This window comes from Emys orbicularis, chromosome 15 (assembly GCF_028017835.1).
Source record: "Emys orbicularis isolate rEmyOrb1 chromosome 15, rEmyOrb1.hap1, whole genome shotgun sequence".
Classification (NCBI taxonomy): domain Eukaryota; kingdom Metazoa; phylum Chordata; order Testudines; family Emydidae; genus Emys; species Emys orbicularis.
The window spans coordinates 10,329,237-10,350,421 of NC_088697.1; the positions used below are offsets into that span (position 1 = coordinate 10,329,237).

Below are 21,185 nucleotides of genomic sequence, written 5' to 3' on the forward strand. Positions count from 1 at the left end.
GGCTTCGTGGCAGAGTCCGGCCGCCCCTCCGCGCCTGCATCCTCCGCACCTTCTGCCTGCAACGTATCAGCCCCACCGTGCACGACCAGGGAGCCGAACCCCTCCGGGGGACCGAGCCAAGTGCCCACCGGCAGCGCTGGGCTCCGTTTTCCCAGCCCCCGTGGATTTTCAAGTGGGTGGAGAAAACGATCGACACCCCCAGGCCGGGAAATCTCAACCACGCTCAGGAGCTGAACGGTTGTGGAGCCGGTCCATCAAAACGCCGCCGTCCCACCGTTTTGGCTTCATTCGGACTTGAACTTCAGCCAAAAACGTGGAGCTCCCCCATTTTGACATTTTTCTCACCCCCTTTTTTTTTTTTTTTTTTTTAAATCCTCCCTCCCCCTGTCCAAAGCAGAACCGACACCTTCCCCCAAACAGTTTTGGTTTCTGTGGATCAGCCTTTTCCCATGGGGAAAAAAAATCTCATTGAAAAATTCCTGTTTGCATGGGGAAACTCAAATCCAGTCTCATGCTTCAGGGCTTCATCTGGTTGCCTGTATGGTCAGGAAGATTTCCTCTCCCTCCACCTCCCGCCGTGCACAATGAGCCAGGTGCATCTCGGTTGTTATTTTTTCCGGCTTTCTCTGACGCAGCAGGGATCGGCCACAGCTGGAGATGAGACACCGGCGGGGGTGGGCCAGAAAACCCTCTTTCTGGGCCCAACTGATCCCTGGATTTGGGGTCAGGAAGGACTTTCCTCCCACAAGTCGGATTAGCAGGGACATTGTGGGGTTGTGGTTTTTTTGCCTTCTGCTGCAGCACAGGGCGTGGATCACCCGCTGGGAGCCCGGGGGCACCGATCGCCCGCTGGGATCCTCGGGGCGCGTCTCACCTGCCGCGGTGCGGTGATCGAACGGAGTCTTCTGGCCTCGCAGGTCGTCAAACAATCCTGCACCTCTCCTGTGGCCGGGGCTCGGCTGGCAGTGGAGTGGCACGTCCCTGCAGGGGCCGCCGGCCGCCGAGTCCGGTGCAGGGTGGGAGTGGGGAGGGGGGGGGAGATCTGCAGTGGGTCCCCCTCTCCCCATCCCCACGCCTAGACGTAGGCGTTCTTGCCGTATTGGCCGACGCTGCTGGCGTCGGAGCTTCTCCGGGGGCGCTTGGGGCCGGCCTTGGGCGCGCTGTAGGGGTAGCTGAAGCTGGCGGGACACAAGGGGAGGGACGGGGTCACGCAAAGCCGGGGAGCTGGGGGGGAAGATCTCCCCTCTCTGCTCCAGGACAAGGGGTCAAAGCCCCCCCCATTACCTCTTGTCCCGCGAGGGGTGGGCGCAGCAGGAGCCCAAGAGGCAGCCACCCCCAACGATGGCCAGCAGGGATCCGCTCCAGCCCAGGTACAGCGCCGGGCCGATCTCATACCTGCGGGGACGGAGAGACGGGGGTCAGGGCCGGGTGCCTCCCGCGCGGCGGGGACGGGATCCCGCCCCCCTCCGCCTCCCAGCCCGCCGGACTCACTTGGTGCCGGGGAAGAGGGGGTCGAAGAAGTCCCGGGTGATGTTGAAGGCATACCAGGAGAGCGCCACCATCCCGCACAGCCCTGGGGGGGGGGAGAGGAGACAGCGTGAGTGCCTTGGGGGGCAGGCCCACAACCCCTCCCCCCCCCGCCCTGCAGCATGGAGTGCACAGCGCTGGGGCAATTCCCTGCCCCCCGGGGCCCATAGGGGGCAGATCAGCGGCATGGCCAAGGCACCCCACGCCGTGGCTATTCCCTGCCCCCCGGGGCCCATAGGGGGCCTGGCAGGCTCTCACCCGCCAGGATGAACATGCAGCCCCCGGCAGCCGCCATCTTGCCCTTGGCCGCAGGGTTCCCGTCCGCCACCTTGGTGCACTTCATCCCCACCACGCCGCAGAGGATGGCCAGGACGCCGAGCAGCAGGGCCGTGATCATCAGGGCCCGGCAGGCCTGCAGGTAGCCTGGGGAGAGGACACAGATGGGAGGGATCCAACCGGGAGCTGGAGGAGGGTCCAGAGCTCCCGGCTCCATGGGGCGCGGCCCAGCTGGGTGGGCGAACACTTGGGGGTCAGCGGGGCCAGGCCGGGGCGCTCCGTAAGAGCTAGATGTGATGGTGCCTCAGTTTCCCCCATCTACCATGGGGCTCATTCCCTCCCCCACTACCTGACAGGGTCAATACAATCAAGACGGGGAGGCGCTGGGGTACGTCCGTGCCTGGATAGACGCATATCTCCGCCAGAGTCCAAAAACCCGCCCGCCACCCCGATCCCTGCGGCCAAGGGAAGAGAGGGAGAATGGGCCACGTGGTCCAGGGGCCGGTTACGGGGCTTAATGTGAGCGTGATCCGCCTCGCCAGTGGTCTCCGCTGAGAGCGGGGGGCCCCCGCTGGGCTGGCGCTGCCCAGTTCCCCTGACTGAGAGCGGGGCCCTGGGGTGCTGGGTAGAACTGAACCCAGATCAGGGCCACAAACGTGATGCGGAGTGTGGGGGTAACCCCAGAGCCGCGGGCACCGCCCGCCTCGGCAGGGACCCAAGTGGGGACGCTTCGCTCCGTGAGCCGCGGCCAACAGAGCGGTTTGCTGGGCCGGGAAGCAGTAGTAGGTTGTTGTAATCGTTGGGACGGGCCACTGGGGGGAGCTGTGATCTCACCCCCCTCCACCAGCAAATGGACTGAGATTCACTGAGGCAGCAGGTGACAACCTGACCCACAGCCCCGCCCCCCATCCCCGGCTCTAACCCACTAGCCCCCACTCCCCTCCCAGAGCCGGGGAGAGAACCCAGGAGTCCTTGCTCCCAGCTCCCCCTGCTCTAACCCACCAGCCCCCACTCCCCACCCAGAGCCGGAGAGAGAACCCAGATGTCCTGGCTCCCAGACCCCCCTTCTCTAAGCAACTCTAAACCCACTTCCCTCCCAGAGACTATTCTCTCTCTCCAACACACACACACACACATCACTGCTTGTTTCTAAGGGAGTGGGGGCTGGTGGGTTAGAGCAGGGGGGGTCTGGGAGCCAGGACTCCTGGGTTCTCTCCCCGGCTCTGGGAGGGGAGTGGGGCTAGTGGTTAGAGCAGGGGGGGCTGGGAGCCAGGACACCTGGGTTCTCTCCCCGGCTCTGGGAGGGGAGTGGGGGCTGGTGGGTTAGATCAGCGGGGGTTGGGAGCCAGGACTCCTGGGTTCTCTTCCCAGCTCTGGGAGGGGAGTGGGGGCTAGTGGTTAGAGCAGGGGGGGCTGGGAGCCAGGACTCCTGGGTTCTCTCCCCGGCTCTGGGAGGGGAGTGGGAGCTGGTGGGTTAGATCAGCGGGGATTGGGAGCTAGGACTCCTGGGTTCTCTCCCCAGCTCTGGGAGGGGAGTGGGGGCTAGTGGTTAGAGCAGGGGGGGCTGGGAGCCAGGACTCCTGGGTTCTCTCCCTGGCTCTGGGAGGGGAGCGGGGGCTGGTGGGTTAAAGCCGGGGACTGGGAGGCCGGAATGGTGGGTGAGAGACGGGTGGGGTGAGAGCCAGGACACCTGGCTTCTCTTCCAGCTGTGTGGGGGGGGGGGGGTTGTTTGAACACAAAATCTCATTCTAACCACCCTAACCACATCCTCCAACCCTCCGCCCCTCGGCTCAGGTTCCGGACGCCTGGCAGCGGGTCAGGACATGGGATGCCCAGCGGACACCGAGCCCCGAGCGCTTCCCGCCCCCTTGGGACACCTGCCACGGGCAGTGCCTGGGCCATGCTCCCAGCGTTTGCCCTGGCGCCGGGCCTGAGCAGGGCGGTGGCCGTAAACAGGGGCTGCCCGCCTGGCTGGGGAGCGGGGAGCCGGTTAAGGACCGGCCCCGGGGCGGGGAGGGAGGTCCCGGCTCTCCAGGGGGCTCCGCGGCCGGGGCGCAGGGGGCGGGGACGGGGGTCCCGGCTCTCCAGGGGGCTCGTGCCCGGAGCGCACGGGGCAGGTCCCGGCTCTCCAGGGGGCTCGTGCCCGGAGCGCACGGGGCAGGTCCCGGCTCTCCAGGGGGCTCGTGCCCGGAGCGCACGGGGCAGGTCCCGGCTCTCCAGGGGGCTCCGCGCACGGGGCAGGTCCCGGCTCTCCAGGGGGCTCCGCGCACGGGGCGCACGGGGCAGGTCCCGGCTCTCCAGGGGGCTCCGCGCACGGGGCAGGTCCCGGCTCTCCAGGGGGCTCCGTGCCGGGGCGCACGGGGCGGGGGGAGGTCCCGGCTCTCCAGGGGGCTCCGCGCCGGGGCGCACGGGGCGGGGGGAGGTCCCGGCTCTCCAGGGGGCTCCGCGCCGGGGCGCACGGGGCGGGGGGAGGTCCCGGCTCTCCAGGGGGCTCCGCGCACGGGGCAGGTCCCGGCTCTCCAGGGGGCTCCGCGCCGGGGCGCACGGGGCAGGTCCCGGCTCTCCAGGGGGCTCCGCGCCGGGGCGCACGGGGCGGGGGGAGGTCCCGGCTCTCCAGGGGGCTCCGCGCCGGGGCGCACGGGGCGGGGGGAGGTCCCGGCTCTCCAGGGGGCTCCGTGCCGGGGCGCACGGGGCGCGGAGCGGGGGTCCCGCTTACCGGACAGCGCCAGCATGGAGGGGAAGTCCCGGCAGTTGTAGACGCCGGTGGAGTCGGTGGCGCAGCTCTGCCAGAGGTTCTCGAAGAGGGTGGAGGTGGTGATCACGTTGCCGTCCACCGTGGACACCCGCCAGTAGCTGTTGGGCAGCGTCACCCCCAGCAGCCCCCAGCCCAGCGTGCCCAGGAAGAAGCCCCCCGCCTCCACCGCCGCGGCCATGGCGCGCTCGGGGCTGGGGCGCACACGCAGGGCGAGCGGCGGATGGCTCAGCCCGGAGCGGCCCGCCAGGTAAAACCAGAGGCGGCCTGACGTCAGGGAGGGATAACGGGGCCGAGTGGCGGTTAACGGGGCTGGGGGAGGCGGGGCACCTGGCGGAGGGGGCGGGGGAGGTGTGGATGAGGGGCGGGGTTGTGCACCGTCTGCCTGGATCTCTGGCTCGCCACAGCCCTCGCTGTGTGTGTGTGTGTGTCCCCTCCCCCAGCTATGAACGTAACTAAGGCTCTCCTGGAGCTGGGGGTGGAACCCAGGAGTCCTGGCTCCCAGCCCCCCCTGCTCTAACCACCAGCCCCCACTCCGCTCTCAGAGCTGGGGAGAGAACCCAGGAGTTCTGGCTCCCAGCCCCCCCTGCTCTAACCACCAGCCCCCACTCCGCTCTCAGAGCTGGGGAGAGAACCCAGGAGTCCTGGCTCCCAGCCCCCCCTGCTCTAACCACCAGCCCCACTCCTCTCCGAGAGCCGGGGAGAGAACCCAGGAGTCCTGGCTCCCAGCTTGCAGGTCACGTTGACCTTCCCCCAGGCCGTAATGGGGTCACGCCCGGCCCCTTTGACTCCAGCCCACTGAGCTGCACCTGTTACGTCTCATTCCCATACTACCCCTCCAGGAGCTGCGGCCTCACGCCAGACCCCGGTACGGCCCTCCTGCAAGCAAACCCCTTTCTCTCTGTGCCGGGCTCATAGGAACCCGCCCCCGAGCGCAGCCCGTTCTGGGGTGCCGTGCAAAATCCGTGGCCAAGTGCTGACGGAGCGGGAAAATCTTGGCTCCAGCTGATCCTGCAGGGAGAGCCAGGATGCACACTCCCTTGCGATAGCCAGGGACGCTATGAGCGTCTCTCGGGCTGTGTTCCAAGCTGGCACCGACCTCTATCACATGCGCCCCTTCCTGTTGACACCCAGGGTTTACCCCCCTTTCCTCTTGGGAGGCTGCCAGCCCCGGATGAGGAGAGGTGGGCCGGGCAGCGGTTTCTCCTGGATGCACGGTTGGAAAGAAGCTGGTGCATTGCACAATCCCCAAGGCATACACCTGGTTTAGCAAGGACACGAGGAAGGGGGGGGACGCTGGTTTCTACGCCATGACAAAGGGCGATTTCTCAGAGCCAGACAAAGGTGGACCCGGCGCCAGCTGCCGGGAGCCAAATCTGGCTATGTTGAGCCAGAGAATAAGAGGCTGTTGACCCCGGCGGGTGGTGAGCCATCAGCGGGATTTATTTCTCCATCCCTCCCAAACCAAGTGTCTCTTTCTTACAGACCCGATCTGTTTCTCTGGCAGATTACCGGGCCTCTATGCAGTAATCCAGGCCTGAGATTTTCCAGCCAGGGGCCTATGGGAGGTCCGGCTAGAGGATCGAAACAGCCCCGAATGCTCAATGAATTGTTTCTCCAGAAGGGTTGGCTGAAGGCACAACTCTCCCTCTGTTTCATAAGCAGGTTTCTCACCCAATCCGTTTTTCTCCTGAACCCGGCACCACGCAGAGGCAAGAGGCCTTTCTGGGGCCGCAGCTCAGAGGGTTTTTCTAACCTTCCTCGACAAACGCCAGTGGAAATGCCAGTGCCTGCCTCCGTTGGCCTGGGGCTTTCCTGCCAGGCAGGGGTTACCCAAATACAGCGATGCCCAACTAGCCCAGGGGCAGAGCAGGCTGCTGCTGCCTGTCCCACCCGCTTAGCTGCTCCTCAAGGTGCTGCTCTTCTGTGTGGCTAAGCGGGGATGGAGTTTCACAGCCCGGCAAACACAGCTGTTGGTCTCTCTGGTTTCCTTTGTGCCCTTCCAGTGTGGCCTAGCTTGGATAAAATCAGGATAGGCCTGTTATATCCCAAGATGCTTAGCTTCAGTCCCATCCCAGCTCCAAACTCCTGCCCCCCACCAGCAAATCCCCAGCCAACATCTATTGGCAATTGGGGATTTTTGTGGAGGAATTATTATTATTATTATTTATTTGGTACCAAATTGTCCATTTTTGCAATAAAAAAATAGAGAGCTGGTAAAAAAAAATTATTTTAATTAGGAACCCCAAGATATCGAACCCAGCCCTGGATGCTGCCGGCTCTGCCTGGCAGAAGAGTTACATTTAGACACATTTTTCATGGGAAATTTGCATTTTCTGCGAACAAAAAATGGTAAGTTTTTGTTCAAAACCAAAAAAAATCACTGGACATTTTTATTTTTCTGTTGCCAAAAAGAACCAAAAAATGGTTTGGGTTTTTTTTTTATATAAACCTCCCAAATCACCAAGGAAATATTGCAATGAAAAATGAAACCGTTTTCATGGCGTATCCATGTTATATATTCGCCAGAGCAAAAATTGTAAAAGCAAAAAAGTTTTGGGGGAAATGAACAAAATGTGTCTGTATTTTCTTTCTTTCTTTCTCATTTTGAAATGGTTTTCAAATTTTCATTTTAGGAAAACTGTGAGAATCTGGCAGAAAAAAACACATTAGCAATGTTGTCATTTTTTCCCCCTTGAAAAGTGTTACTTTTTTTTTTTTTTATGTCTACAAGGGGAAATTAGGGTATGTTTTCAAAGTAATCACAAAGAGAAAAAAAGTCACAACATTCCAAAATAGAATTTTCCAAAGAGAACCAACATTCTGGAAATTGAACAGCGATTTTCATTTCAATGTGGAATTTTTTTTTTAACAAAAATTGGGGGAAATGTGACAAAAAAAATCCCTATGCCATGAAATTGGATAAAGTCATAGATTTTTAAGCCTAGATGGGATGAGATCATCTCTAGTCTGACCTCCTGTATGACACCAAGTGACCTCTGTTTGCAGCCCCATAACTTGTGTTTCATTGAAGCTCTGTTCACAGCGGGGGCCCTGATCCCGGCGGGGTCTGCGCAGACCCAGGCCGAGCTCGGGGACCCGTTGTGCACAGATCCCGCCTGAGATCAGGGTTCTTGCCGGGGCAGGATTTGCTTTACTGGGGCATCGTCAGCGATCTTTGGTTCCAGAGGGAAACTATTGCTTTCTGCTCCTTCGCACGGGCTCTGAAGACAGCAGGGGTGTGACTTGGGGGCTGGGGAGGGCCGTACCAGCCTCCCCTCCCTGCCAAGCTCTGATGAGGGGGGGCCCAGACAGCGCTGCCAGAGCTCGGCCAGTTAATTATTTACCCCTCCGAAGTGGCTTTGATCAAGGCCAAACCCGAGACCTTGGCCACTATCCATCCTGGGGCTGGGAATGACTGGGACAAGGATGGTAAACCAGCCGGTTGCTTGGCAACGGGGTGCTGGAGATATGGGGTGACTCATTATTGCCCCTTGCTCCCAGCTGGCCCCATCCCCTGCCGCTGGGGTGTGGAGAACCCAGCCAGCCTTCAGCCCTGCTTGGGGCAGCGGTGGGTAAGGGGCTAGGCCAGGAGCTCTGGGACGGAGGCCTAGGGGGCCGGGAGCCAGGACTCCTGGGTTCTTTCCCTGTGAATTGGCACAGGGTGTCCTTTGGTCAACCCAGTCAAACATGCCTCATGCAGCTGCCTGGCTGCTGTGTCCTGGTTCAAGCTTCAGCCCCCTCGCCTCCCCCATGGGGCTGTGGGGGCACTTCCCTCTCCTCCCTCTGTGGAGAGAGGGGGGGTCATCTGGGGATAGATAGATAGATAGATAGATAGAGGGGGTGGATGGAGATAGATAGATAGATAGATAGAGGGGGTGGATGGGGATAGATAGACAGAGCGGGCACCTGTGGATGGATAGATAGATAGATAGATTAGATAGATGGGGTGCCTGGGGATGGATGGATAGATAGATAGATAGATAGATAGATTAGATAGAGGGGGTGGATGGGGATAGATAGATAGACAGATAGATGGGGTGGATGGGGATAGATAGAGTGGGCGTCTGTGGATAGATAGATAGATAGATTAGATTAGATTAGATAGATGGGGTGTCTGGGGATAGATAGATAGATAGATAGATAGAGGGGGTGGGTGGGGATAGATAGATAGACAGATAGATGGGGTGGATGGGGATAGATAGAGTGGGCGTCTGTGGATAGATAGATAGATAGATTAGATTAGATAGATGGGGTGTCTGGGGATAGATAGAGGGGGTGGATGGGGATAGATAGATAGAGCGGGCGTCTGTGGATAGATAGATAGATTAGATAGATGGGGTGTCTGGGAATAGATAGATTAGATAGATGGGGTGTCTGGGGATAGATAGATAGATAGAGGGGGTGGATGGGGATAGATAGATAGATAGATTAGATAGATGGGGTGTCTGGGGATAGATAGATAGACAGATAGATGGGGTGGATGGGGATAGATAGATAGATAGATAGATAGAGGGGGTGGATGGGGATAGATAGATAGAGCGGGCGTCTGTGGATAGATAGATAGATAGATTAGATAGATGGGGTGCCTGGGGATGGAAAGATAGATAGAGGGGGTGTCTGGGGATAGATAGATAGATAGATAGATAGAGCAGGCATCTGTGGATAGATAGATAGATAGATAGAGGGGGTGGATGGGGTAGATAGATAGAGCGGGCGTCTGTGGATAGATAGATAGATTAGATAGATGGGGTGCCTGGGGATGGAAAGATAGATAGAGGGGGTGTCTGGGGATAGATAGATAGATAGATAGAGCAGGCATCTGTGGATAGATAGATAGATAGATAGATAGATAGAGCAGGCATCTGTGGATAGATAGATAGATAGATAGATAGAGGGGGTGGATGGGGTAGATAGATAGAGCGGGCGTCTGTGGATAGATAGATAGATTAGATAGATGGGGTGCCTGGGGATGGAAAGATAGATAGAGGGGGTGTCTGGGGATAGATAGATAGATAGATAGATAGATAGATAGATAGATAGAGCAGGCATCTGTGGATAGATAGATAGATAGATAGATAGATAGATAGATAGATAGATAGAGGGGATGGATGGGGTAGATAGATAGATAGATAGAGGGGGTGGATGGGGATAGATAGATAGAGCGGGCGTCTGTAGATAGATAGATGGGGTGGATGGGGATAGATAGATAGATAGATAGAGGGGGTGTCTGGGGATAGATAGATTTAGATTAGTTAGAGGGGACGTCCGGGGATAGATAGCGGCTTTCCCCGCACAGCTGGGCTGAGAGGGGAGGCCGTGTTTGAGGCTGGCCAGGAAGGCATTTGAGGACACCAGCCCAGTGTAATTTCTGTTTGTGCTTTTGTCCCACCGTACAGGTGACAGGATGTTTTCACTGGCAGCTTATAATTAACTCTGACAAATGGCGGCTGTACAATGCCGGCTGTGTCCGAGGATGGGTTTCCCAGCCGTCACGGCCCATTCGCACCAGTGCTCTTGCTGCAGCCACTGGCGGCCAGCCATATATTGTGAGGTCGTTTCTCCTGTCATCTTCCGCCTCCCACGCTTTTCTCGGGGTTTAGCTCAGCTTCTCGGCCTCCCCTTTTAATCTCATGAAACATGGGTGGCTTTGAGGAAGCATCAGTCTCTCCTGGGCTTCTTGTGGATTTGGGCAAGGGAGCAGAAACTGTCTGTGAGTGTCTATGTACCTAACCATCCATCCATCCATCCATCCATGCATGCATCCATCCGTCCGTCCTTCTGTCCATCCATCCGTCTGTCTGTCCATCCACTCGTTCATCTCTGGCGGAGGGCAACAAAAATGATTCGGGGGCTGGGGCACATGACTTATGAGGAGAGGCTGAGGGAACTGGGGTTATTTAGTCTGCAGAAGAGAAGAGTGAGGGGGGCTTTGATAGCTGTTTTCAACTACCTGAAGGGGGGTTCCAAAGAGGATGGAGCTCGGCTGTTCTCAGTGGTGGCAGATGACAGAAAAAGGAGCAATGGTCTCAAGTTGCAGTGGTGGAGGTCTAGGTTGGATATTAGGAAACACTATTTCACTAGGAGGGTGGTGAAGCACTGGAATGGGTTCCCTAGGGAGGTGGTGGAATCTCCATCCTTAGAGGTTTTTAAGGCCCGGCTTGACAAAGCCCTGGCTGGGTTGATTTAGTTGTGGATTGGTCCTGCTTTGAGCAGGGGATTGGACTAGATGACCTCCTGAGGTCCCTTCCAACCCTGATATTCTATGATTCTATGATCTATCTATCTATCCAATCATCCATCCGTCTGTCTGTCCATTCATCCATCTGCCCATCCACTCATTTACCCATCTATCAGTCCATCCATCCACCCATCCTTCTGTCCCTTCACCCACTCACTCATTCTTCCATCCCTCCAATCATTTATCTATCCATCCGTCTGTCCACCCATGCACTCATCCTTCCATCCATCTATCCATCAATCCATCCATCCACTCCTGCACTCATCCATCCAATCTTTTATCCATCCATCCATCCATCCATCCATCCATCCATCCATCCATCCATCCAATCTTTTATCTCTCCATCCATCCATCCATCCATCCATCCATCCAATCTTTTATCTCTCCATCCATCCATCCATCCAATATCCATCCAATCTTTTATCTATCAGTCCATCCATCCATCTATCCATTCCATGATTTATCTATCCATCCTCCCACCCAAAAATCTATCTATCTGCCCATCTATTATTATTAATAATAATAATAATATTGAAACACATTTTGCTGGAATGGGCCCAGCTTACCAAGGGATCCAGGTTGCTCTGTATGACTGCCCTCTCCTCACCAATCTTTGTGCCATCCACTAATTTGATCGGCAGTGGTTTTACATTTACCATCAAATCATTGATGAAACTGCTGACTCGTGCTGGGCCCAGGACCGGGGTCCCACCGAACACACCCCCATTCGAAGATGGTGGGGGATTAGACTAGATGTCCCTTCGAACCCTATGGTTCGGTGATTCTGTGCACAGACGCCAGCTGGCATAGAATATGGCTGCCTGCCACTCACCAGCCCAGGCCAGTCAAACGTCCGTCGTCCTTATCTTCGGAGCAATTAATGGCTCAAGCCCCAGACAAATCAAAGACCAGATTTTGATTCCTGAGCAGGCCTGGCAGCTGATCGCCTCTGGGACAAGGCAGATCCACAAAGCACTGGTCAAGTGGTTGTTCTTTTGCGGGAGTCCAGCATTTGAGCGGATCTCAGAAACTCTGCCAACCCTCCTCTTTGAGAAGCCCTTCGTGAGCTTGACGCTCCCCTTCCAACCAGCCCCTATCACCGTCACAGATGTCCCGCGATTGGGCAGGCATGGTCCTGGGAGTCAGAGCCGGAATCAGGAGCCGGAAACGGAACAGGGCTGGAGCAAGGCTGGGGATAGGCGCCATTGTGGCTGGCCCTTTAACAGGTGGCCCCGTCCGAGAGGGTTGGCACAAAAGGCTGGGACAGTGCAGTTGGAAGAGACCCTTCAGGAGGGCGTTTACACCTTGGGATAGGTCCTGCTGGGAGAGGGGACAGGGCTGAAGGAGACCCCTGGAGTGGGCCAACCCACAAGCAGATGGAGCTGAGAATCCAGACCAGGGGCCAGACTCCAGGGTCAGAGTCAGAAAAAACAGAGAGCCTGGGAGAACCCTGGACGGGTTAAAGGTTCAAGCCCAGGGAAGGGGCAGAAATTGCTTCTGGTGAGTTTTCTTTCCCTTTTGAGTGTAGTTGAAAGCCTCCAGGGAGACGCCCTGGGGCCACGACTCTGACAGCAGCGGGAAACGGAAGAGGTCAGGTTGATGCCCAGGGTCACGCGGGATGCTATCCATGTGGGACGTTCAGGCCTCAGAAGGGAGAGGCTATAGCGTCTTGAGAAGAAACGGCCCAACTGCAGCAGGGGGTGCTGTATGAGGAGAGCTTGCTACACCAAACGCATCCATGAGGGGGCGCTCCAGTGGTGAGTTAACTCTTCTCCACCAGGGGTTCTCAAACTTTTTTTGCTGAGATCCCCTTTGAAAATATTGCAGGATGTGAAGACCTCCCCCCCATACCATGCCACCCTTTCTTCTGTGCTGCTGCTGCTGGCAGCGACGCTGCTCACCCAGCAGCCACCACTCTCTCAACCCCCCTACAATAGACTTGCAACCCCCTTTTTGGGTCAGGATCCCCAGTTTGAGAAACACCGTTCTCCACCAACCCCAAAATGAACAATACTTTTTTTTTAAAAAAGAGGAAAGGAATAAGATTTAAAAGATTTTAAAAAGGGGGAATAGAGAATAAGATGGAGAATATCTTATTGCCCTTTTATAAATCCATGGGATGCCCACATCTTGAATACTGCGTACAGATGTGGTCTCTTAATCTCAAAAAAGATATACTGGCATTAGAAAAGGTTCAGAGAAGGGCAACTAAAATGATTAGGGGTTTGGAAGGGGTCCCATATGAGGAGAGATTAAAGAGACTAGGACTTTTCAGCTTGGAAAAGAGGAGACTAAGGGGGATAAGATAGAGGTCTATAAAATCATGAGTGATGGAGAAAGCGAATAAGGAAATGTTATTTACTTATTCCCATAATACAAAAACTAGGAGTCACCAAATGAAATTAATGGGCAGCAGGTTTAAAACAAATCAAAGGAAGTTCTTCTTCACACAGCGCACAGTCAACGTGTCGAACTCCTTGCCTGAGGAGATTGTGAAGGCGAGGACTATAACAGGGTTTAAAAGAGAACTAGATAAATTCATGGAGGTTAAGTCCATTAATGGCTATTAGCCAGGATGGGTAAGAAATGGTGTCCCTAGCCTCTGTCTGTCAGAGGGTGGAGATGGATGGCAGGAGAGAGATCACTTGATCATTATCTGTTAGGTTCACTCCCTCTGGGGCACCTGGCATTGGCCACTGTCGGTAGACAGGATACTGGGCTAGATGGACCTTTGGTTTGACCCAGTAGGGCCGTTCTTATGTTCTTATGTCATTTCACTAAAACTGAACATGCCTGTTGGGAACGTGGCAAATTTAGTGGAATTTTGTTTTGGATTAAAAAACTCTGACAAAAAGCATTTTGACAGGGTTGAAAGGCTCCGTTTTGATGTTTTCATGTGGGAACATTTTGAGTTTTTGTTTGGACATTTTTTTCATACTGGAAAATTGACCCCCTCCTCCCCCCCCCCCCAAAAAAAATTAATCAACATTTCAAAATTGAAACGAAATGTTTCCATGGCCCTGAAACGAAATGCGTTTGGAAATTTTGTTTCCCAAGACATTTTGCAATGTGTTGGCTCTCATCCGAGGCAGCGCAAATTTAGACATCGTAGAATTGCTCATTAAATGGTTCCCATGCAGTGCTCGCTCCAAAACCCTCTCCCACCCAGAGCTTTTACCCTGAAAAGTGAGACGTGGGTCCCCATTAGGGACTTTGCGCTAGCCCTCGATTTCCATAGAAATTTCGGGCCAGCAGGGAACTCAAGAGGTCATCTAGTCCAGCCCCCGAGGCAGGCCCAGGCGGGCCCAGATCCTCAAAGGTATTTTGGATGGAAGGAGCCCAGATGCTACAGTGGTGAGCAGCAGGTGACAAACCTAAGAGCTCTGTGTTTGTACCATAGCTAACACAAAGGGGTCCTGCTCCATCACTGGGGTGCCTCGGTGCTCCCGTAATAAACCTACTAAATTCTATAGCACTGTAACGATGCTGGTTCTGGCGGGACCCAACTGAGAGTGCCAACTCAGGACAAATTGCTAAAACAGGGCAGATACAGCCCAAGGCTGGGGTTTTTTCCACCTTTAAGGCAAACCAAACCAGCCAGACAAAGAGGACTTTGGTCTCACCCCACTGGCTAACCACAAGTCACACAAGCAATTCCCTTAGACACTCCAGTTTCCCAGTATCACCACCAGTGCCACTTGTTATGGGGACAAATGGTTATGAAAACCAATACCCCAGTAAAAGAAAAAAGGTCCTCCTGATCCCAAAGGACCGAGCCCCAGACCCAGGTCAATATACAAATCAGATCTTACCCACAAATCACGCTGTTGCCAATCCTTTAGAATCTAAAATCTAAAGGTTTATTCATAAAAGGAAAAAGATAGAGATGAGAGTTAGAATTGGTTAAATGGAATCAATTACATACAGTAATGGCAAAGTTCTTGGTTCAGGCTTGTAGCAGTGATGGAATAAACTGCAGGTTCAAATCAAGTCTCTGGAGCATCCCCAGCTGGGATGGGTCCTTCAGTCCTTTGTTCAGAGATTCAGTTTGTAGCAAAGTCCCTCCAGAGGTAAGAAGCAGGACTGAAGACAAGATGGAGGAGAGGCATCAGCCTTTTATAGTCTTTTCCAGGTGTAAGAACACCCTTTGTCCTTACTGTGGAAAATTACAGCAAAATGGAGTCTGGAGTCACATGGGCCAGTCCCTGCATACTTTGCTGAGTTACAAGGTTTATCTGCCTTCTCTCAATGGGTCCATTGTATAGCTGATGGTCCTTAATGGGCCATCAAGCAGGCTAGGCAGAGCTAACACCAACTTGTCTGGGGTGTCACCCAGAAGCAATAGCATAAGTTTGAAATACAGATAGTATAGAGCCAATATTCACAACTTCAACTACAAAATTGATACACACAAACAGACAGCATAATCATAACCAGCAAACCATAACCTTGTCTTAGACACCCAATTTGACCCCCTTTATACAAGATTTGGTGCCACTACAGGACCTTGGTTGCAACAATGATCTATATGGTCCCAGATTATATCAATAACGTCACAAGCACCTACTGCAATAGGTCCACGATTAGACCTCCTAAGTGCTGAAGCGACAGACACAATAACTAATTATAAAAAGAGGATGATAGAAAACACGGCCAAAAAAAAATCCAATTTTTGGTTCCTTTTTAAACGTTTGGAAAATGTTCCAAGCCATTTTTATTTCCAAATCGTTTATCATTTTCTGTTTTTCTCGGGTCGTAGATGTAAGGTCCTTGTGACCCGCTCCTGCCTAGCATACTAAGAAAGACTCAAAATAAGACCAAGTTCATAAACAATTATTTGATGAGCTGAGTCACATGGGCCCAGAGCGTCAAATGGATTTGGGCACTTAGTGGGATGTGGGCCATGGTGCAATTAATTATTGTGATTATTTATTTTATTAATCGGGCTCATCATTATGATTATTTGAAGTAATGATTCCAAGTTTTAAAGAACCGATCACAACTTACAATGTCTCATTTGGGAACTGTGCTAAAAGAGACAGGAAAAAATTTGGATGAAAAAACGACAATAAAAACTCGGTGAAAAACACAGGAGAAACTGTGAAGAAGTGGGAATGTTCTTAATGTTGTCTGAATACTGTGTGGGTGCCTCAGTTTCCCCTATGCAGTTCTTAAGTCTCTAGGTGGTGGGAATCAGGGGGTGTGATTGTTGCAGAGCCCAAGAGGGCCAGTGTGATGGTGTCTGCACAGAGAATGGCCGACACCCTGTCTCCTGGCAACTGATAGCCTGGTCCCCTCCTCTTCTGCAAGGTGCCAACGGAAGGTGTTGGAGAACAAAGAGATCAGGTGGCCTCCTGGCCCGGAAAGAGACAAAGGCAGAGGAGGGGCTGGAGAGTTTCAGTTTGGAGCTGGCTGGGGAAATGGGGGGGAGGGGCAGACATGCTCTGGCCTCCCTGCAGGGCCGGCTCCAGGCACCAGGCAACCAAGCTGGTGCTTGGGGCGGCACCTGGAGGGGGGCGGCGCGGCGCTTGGGCCGCCGGGGAGAGCGGGTCCACAGCTGGGCTCGCCGCCCTCCCCCCGGCGCTCTGGCCGCCCTCCCCCCCGCACCCTCCCCCAGGCTGCCGGGGGGGGGAGAGCCGAGCCCCAGCCGGGGCTCGCCGCCCTCTCGCCGCCCTGCCCCCGGCGCTCTGGCCGCCGGGGGGGAGCCGAGCCCCCGCCGGGGCTCGCCGCCCTCCTCCCAGGGCTTTGGCCGCCCTCCCCTCCGGCGGCAGACCGGGGGGCGCGTCCCGCCGGGAAGGAGCCGCAGCCGCAAGCGGGAGGGAGAGGCGCGGGGCTCCCGGGCAGCAGCAGGGATTCGGCCCACGCCCCCGCGCTGCCCACTGGGCCCCTGCCCGCTCCGCCTGGACCCACCACGCTGCCCCACGGGCTGCAGGGCTGGAGCAGCCTCTGGGCTGCGCTCCCGGCCCCAGTGTGCAGCGGCCCGGGCAGAAGCCCTCTGGTGCGGGGGGAGAGCGGAGCCCCCGCCGGGGCTCGCCACCCTCGCCCCGGGGCTCCGGCCGCCCTCCCCCCGGCGGGAGAGCGGAGCCCCCGGCGGGGCTCGCCGCCCTCCTCCCAGGGCTCCGGCCGCCCTCCCCCCCGGCGCCCTGCCCCCGGCCGCCGGGGGGAGAGCGGAGCCCCCGCCGGGGCTCTCCACCCTTGCCCCGGGGCTCCGGCCGCCCTCCCCCCGGCGGGAGAGCGGAGCCCCCGCCGGGGCTCGCCGCCCCCCCCCGCCCCCAGGCTCCGCCCCCCCCGCAGGGGGGGGGGGGGCGGCCGGAGGCTTTTTTGCCTGGGGCGGCAAAAAAGCCAGAGCCGGCCCTGCCTCCCTGGCCCCAAGATGGACCTGACTTAGGGGTCCGGTTTCTGTACCTACAAGCTCTGTTTCGGACTGTGTTCCTGTCGTCTAATAAACCTTCTGTTTTCCCGGCTGGCTGAGAGTCCCGGGGAATCGCAGGAAGGTGGGGGGTGCAGGGCCCTGACTCCCCCACACTCTGTGACTGAAACCAACAAGTCTGACTGTTGACGCTTTGAAAAAGTGGCATTTTTTGTCATTGAAAATTGTAGGGGGCTCTATGATGGGGCACAGAGCTGGTTATTAAAAAAAAAAAAAAAGATTTCAAAATTCACTTTTGTCTCGGATCAGGATGGCCAGATGAATGCACAGAAGTTTTCAGAAAAATGAAATAGTCCAAGAATATTTTGTTTCAACCTTTAGCATTTTGTATATAAATTAATTAAATTATATTTATCACTCGGCTTGGCAAAATTCATTAATTCTTTAAATAAATTAGACCATAAAATAGATGTTTATTTTAAAGCAATCAACCCAGGCATCCTGCCTTCCAGCCCCCCGCTGCTCTAACCCAGTCCCCTCCCACAGCCAGGGAGAGAACCCAGGAGTCCTGGTTCCCAGCCCCCCCCCGCTCTAACCCACCAGCCCCCACTCCCCTCAGAGCCAGGGAGAGAACCCAGGAGTCCTGGCTCCCAGCTCCCCCTGCTCTAACCCACCAGCCCCCACTCCCCTCCCAGACCCAGGGAGAGAACCCAGGAGTCCTGTCTCCCAGCCCCCCCACTCTAACCCACCAGCCCCCACTCCCCTCCCAGACCCAGGGAGAGAACCCAGGAGTCCTGGCTCCCAGCCCCCCCTGCTCTAACCCACCAGCCCCCACTCCCCTCCCAGAGCTGGGGAGAGTATCCAGGAGTCCTGGCTCCCAGCCTCTCACCGCTATATTCGTCTCACCCAGAAGCAAGGCATGTACCCCCTCCCCCGGGCTGGCCCTCAGTGTGAAGGGGGGGCTGAGTGGCGGGATGCCCATCTGATAGGAGGGGAGCCGGACATTTAACGGTGTGAGTGTCCACACTGCATCGTAATCCCCAGTCGGCGGTGGCTGCCCCCGGGTCCCCCAGCTGCGCCGCGCTGGCCTGACAAGGCGGGTCTGCGGTGTCCATGCTGCCAAACGCCAGGGCCAGGACCCAAGCCGCAGCAGAACACGGTGCCCTACGCAGAGGGCAATCCGCCCCCTTGCTCCTACCCAACGGGCTCAGGCTCTCGGCAGACTCAGGGACAGGTGCTTCCCAGCATGTTACTCGCTGGCCTTGACTAGCAATGCAGATCAATGCACTTCCTTCCCTCCCAGGCCAGCCCAGCCCAGCCGGCCCGTAGCTCCGACGCCCGGAGCGGGAAGTGGGTTGCTGTTGACGGAGCTGCCAGCCAGGAAGAGACAAGGCCGCTGAAAGCCGGGCCCGCCTCCCACTGGCCGCCCCGTGACCCTGACAAGTCAGCGGAGCGGAGTGAGGCGAGCCGGGCCTGCATTCAGCCCTGCTGTTTACCCTGCTGTGGGGATCAAAGCAGCCGGTGTTGCGGGCAAGATCGCCTGGCAATGGAACTGAGCGCGCCTGCCAGTGATTTGCCAGGTGGGGAAACTGAGGCACACAACTAGGGGAGGGGGGAGAAGGAACCTTGTAGGACAGAGCCAATGAGACTTCGCTGCTCTCCTAATCTCTAGGTGGCTTTCCCACAGGAGGCCTGCCTGGGTCTATAGAAAACCTGAGACAATCACTGTGCCCGTAATGTAATCAAAACTTACCACAGGACTCCACTTCCCACAGAACCCAGGCGTCCTGGCTCCCAGCCCCCCCGCTCTAACCCACCAGCCCCCACTCCCCTCCCAGAGCCGGGGAGAGAACCCAGGAGTCCCAGCTCCCAGCCCCCCCGCTCTAACACACCAGCCCCCACTCCCCTCCCAGAGCCAGGGAGAGAACCCAGGAGTCCTGGCTCCCAGCCCCCCCCCCCCGCTCTAACCCACCAGCCCCCACTCCCCTCCCAGAGCCGGGGAGAGAACCCAGGCATCCTGATGGCCAGGCTACCCATTCCCCCCTGCCTCTGTTGGCATTCCCAGCTCCAGGATCTTTTTTGATTTTTCTCATTTCGTGCCCATCCGCCCTGGGCCGCAGCCAGTCTAGATTATAAATAAATACGGTTCCAGGAGACGAGGTGGAGACATCCTCTGGCTTGCCCCACAGGTCCAGCCTGCCCGGTGGGTAGTGCCAAGATCACGGGCAGGAGATAAACGCCCTCATGTGCCAGGGAGCTGTGAGGCACATGGAGACCCCTGCGCACGCGCTGGCCATGCCAGCGACGGCACAGGGCCCTGGAAAAATAATCTGACAAGGGGAACGTAGCTGAGATCTGGGCTGCACAGGGGACAGCTCCCAACTGAGGCCAGCCAAGCTTGGGGACCCCGTCGTCCCCGGCCAGCGCAGCGGAGAGCCCCAGCTTTGGTCAGGATCTACACAGCTTGTTCCCGTTCTGCAAAAATTCGGAGCGTCCAAGGTTGGCTTGCGTTTCCGGGAACGATTTCCACGCCGCTCGGAAAAGGCTTGAGTCAGATGGTTTCGAAGGGTGGTTCTCTAGACTATAAAAGGGGTTTCTGTGCTGGAGCCCCCCATCCCCACTTTGAAAATATCTCAGGGTCCCCCACACAAAAAAAGGGATAGCAAATGATTGGAAGCACACGTATGACCTTGCCACCCTTATGTCCCTGCTGCTGCTGGCGGCAGCGCTGCCTTCAGAGCTGGGCGGCCGGAGAGCAGCGGCTGTTGTACCAGCCCCAGCAATACTGTGATCTCACAACCTCCCTGCGATAGCCTTTTGGGTCAGGACCCCTGCTCTGAACTGCTAGTGATTACCCTCCAGGACTGGTGGGAGACGGAGGAGATCCCAGAGGAGTGCCAATTTAGTACTTGGCTTTAAAAGGGAACAAAGACATCCTGCGGGAATTTGCGACCGGTTAGCCTAACGTTGTTACTTGGAAAGCCACTGGAACAAATGATTAAACGATCAGAACCTGGAGGATAATAGGATTATAAGGAATAGCCGGCGTGGATTTCTCAGGAACACACCAAACCAATCTAATTCTTACTGGCCTCGTGGAGGGACGTTGCAGTAGATGTGATATAGCTTGATTTTCGTTAGGTTTTTGACACAATCCCCTTAAGCAAACTAGGGGCATGTGGTCCAGATGAAGGACGCACAACTGGTTGAATGACTGTACTCAAAAAATAGAATCATAGAAGATCAGGGTTGGAAGGGACCTCAGGAGGTCATCTAGTCTAATCCCCTGCTCAAAGCAGGACCAACACCAACTAAATCATCCCAGCCAGGGCTTTGTCAAGCCGGGCCTTAAAAACCGCTAAGGAAGGAGATTCCACCACCTCCCTAGGGAACCCATTCCAGTGCTTCACCACCCTCCTAGTGAAATAGTGTTTCCTAATATCCAACCCAGACCTCCCCCACTGCAACTTGAGACCATTGCTCCTTGTTCTGTCATCTGCCACCATTGAGAACAGCCGAGCTCCATCCTCTTTGGAACCCCCCTTCAGGTAGTTGAAAGCAGCTATCAAGTCCCCCCTCACTCTTCTTTTCTGCAGACTAAACAAGCCCAGTTCCCTCAGCCTCTCCTCGTAAGTCATGTGCTCCAGCGCCTTAATCATTTTTGTTGCCCTCCACTGGACTCTTTCCATTTTTTCCACATCCTTCTTGTAGTGTGGGGCCCAAAACTGGACACAATACTCCAGATGAGGCCTCACCAATGCTGAATAGAGGGGAATGATCACATCCCTCAATCTGCGGGCAATGCCCCTACTTATACAGCCCAAAATGCCGTTAGCCTTCTTGGCAACAAGGGCACACTGTCGACTCATATCCAGCTTCTCGTCTACTGTAACCCCTAGGTCCTTTTCTGCACAACTGCTGCCTAGCCATTTGGCCCCTAGTCTGTAGCAGTGCATGGGATTCTTCCGTCCTAAGTGCAGGACTCTGCACTTGTCCTTGTTGAACCTCATCAGGTTTCT

At 56.2% G+C, this 21,185-nt stretch overlaps 1 protein-coding gene and 1 pseudogene across 1 annotated transcript; both read right to left on the minus strand.

Annotated features, from left to right (window-relative positions):
• Positions 1 to 21,185, minus strand: part of LOC135889358 (zinc finger protein 850-like) — a 473,854-nt pseudogene that overhangs the window by 209,288 nt on the left and 243,381 nt on the right.
• Positions 1,076 to 4,736, minus strand: CLDN15 (claudin 15). Its single transcript, XM_065417254.1, has 5 exons — positions 4,520 to 4,736; positions 1,786 to 1,950; positions 1,492 to 1,573; positions 1,285 to 1,395; positions 1,076 to 1,178 (listed from the first exon to the last, which is right to left on the minus strand). Exons 1-5 carry the CDS (start codon positions 4,734 to 4,736, stop codon positions 1,076 to 1,078), a joined length of 678 nt encoding a protein of 225 aa, XP_065273326.1.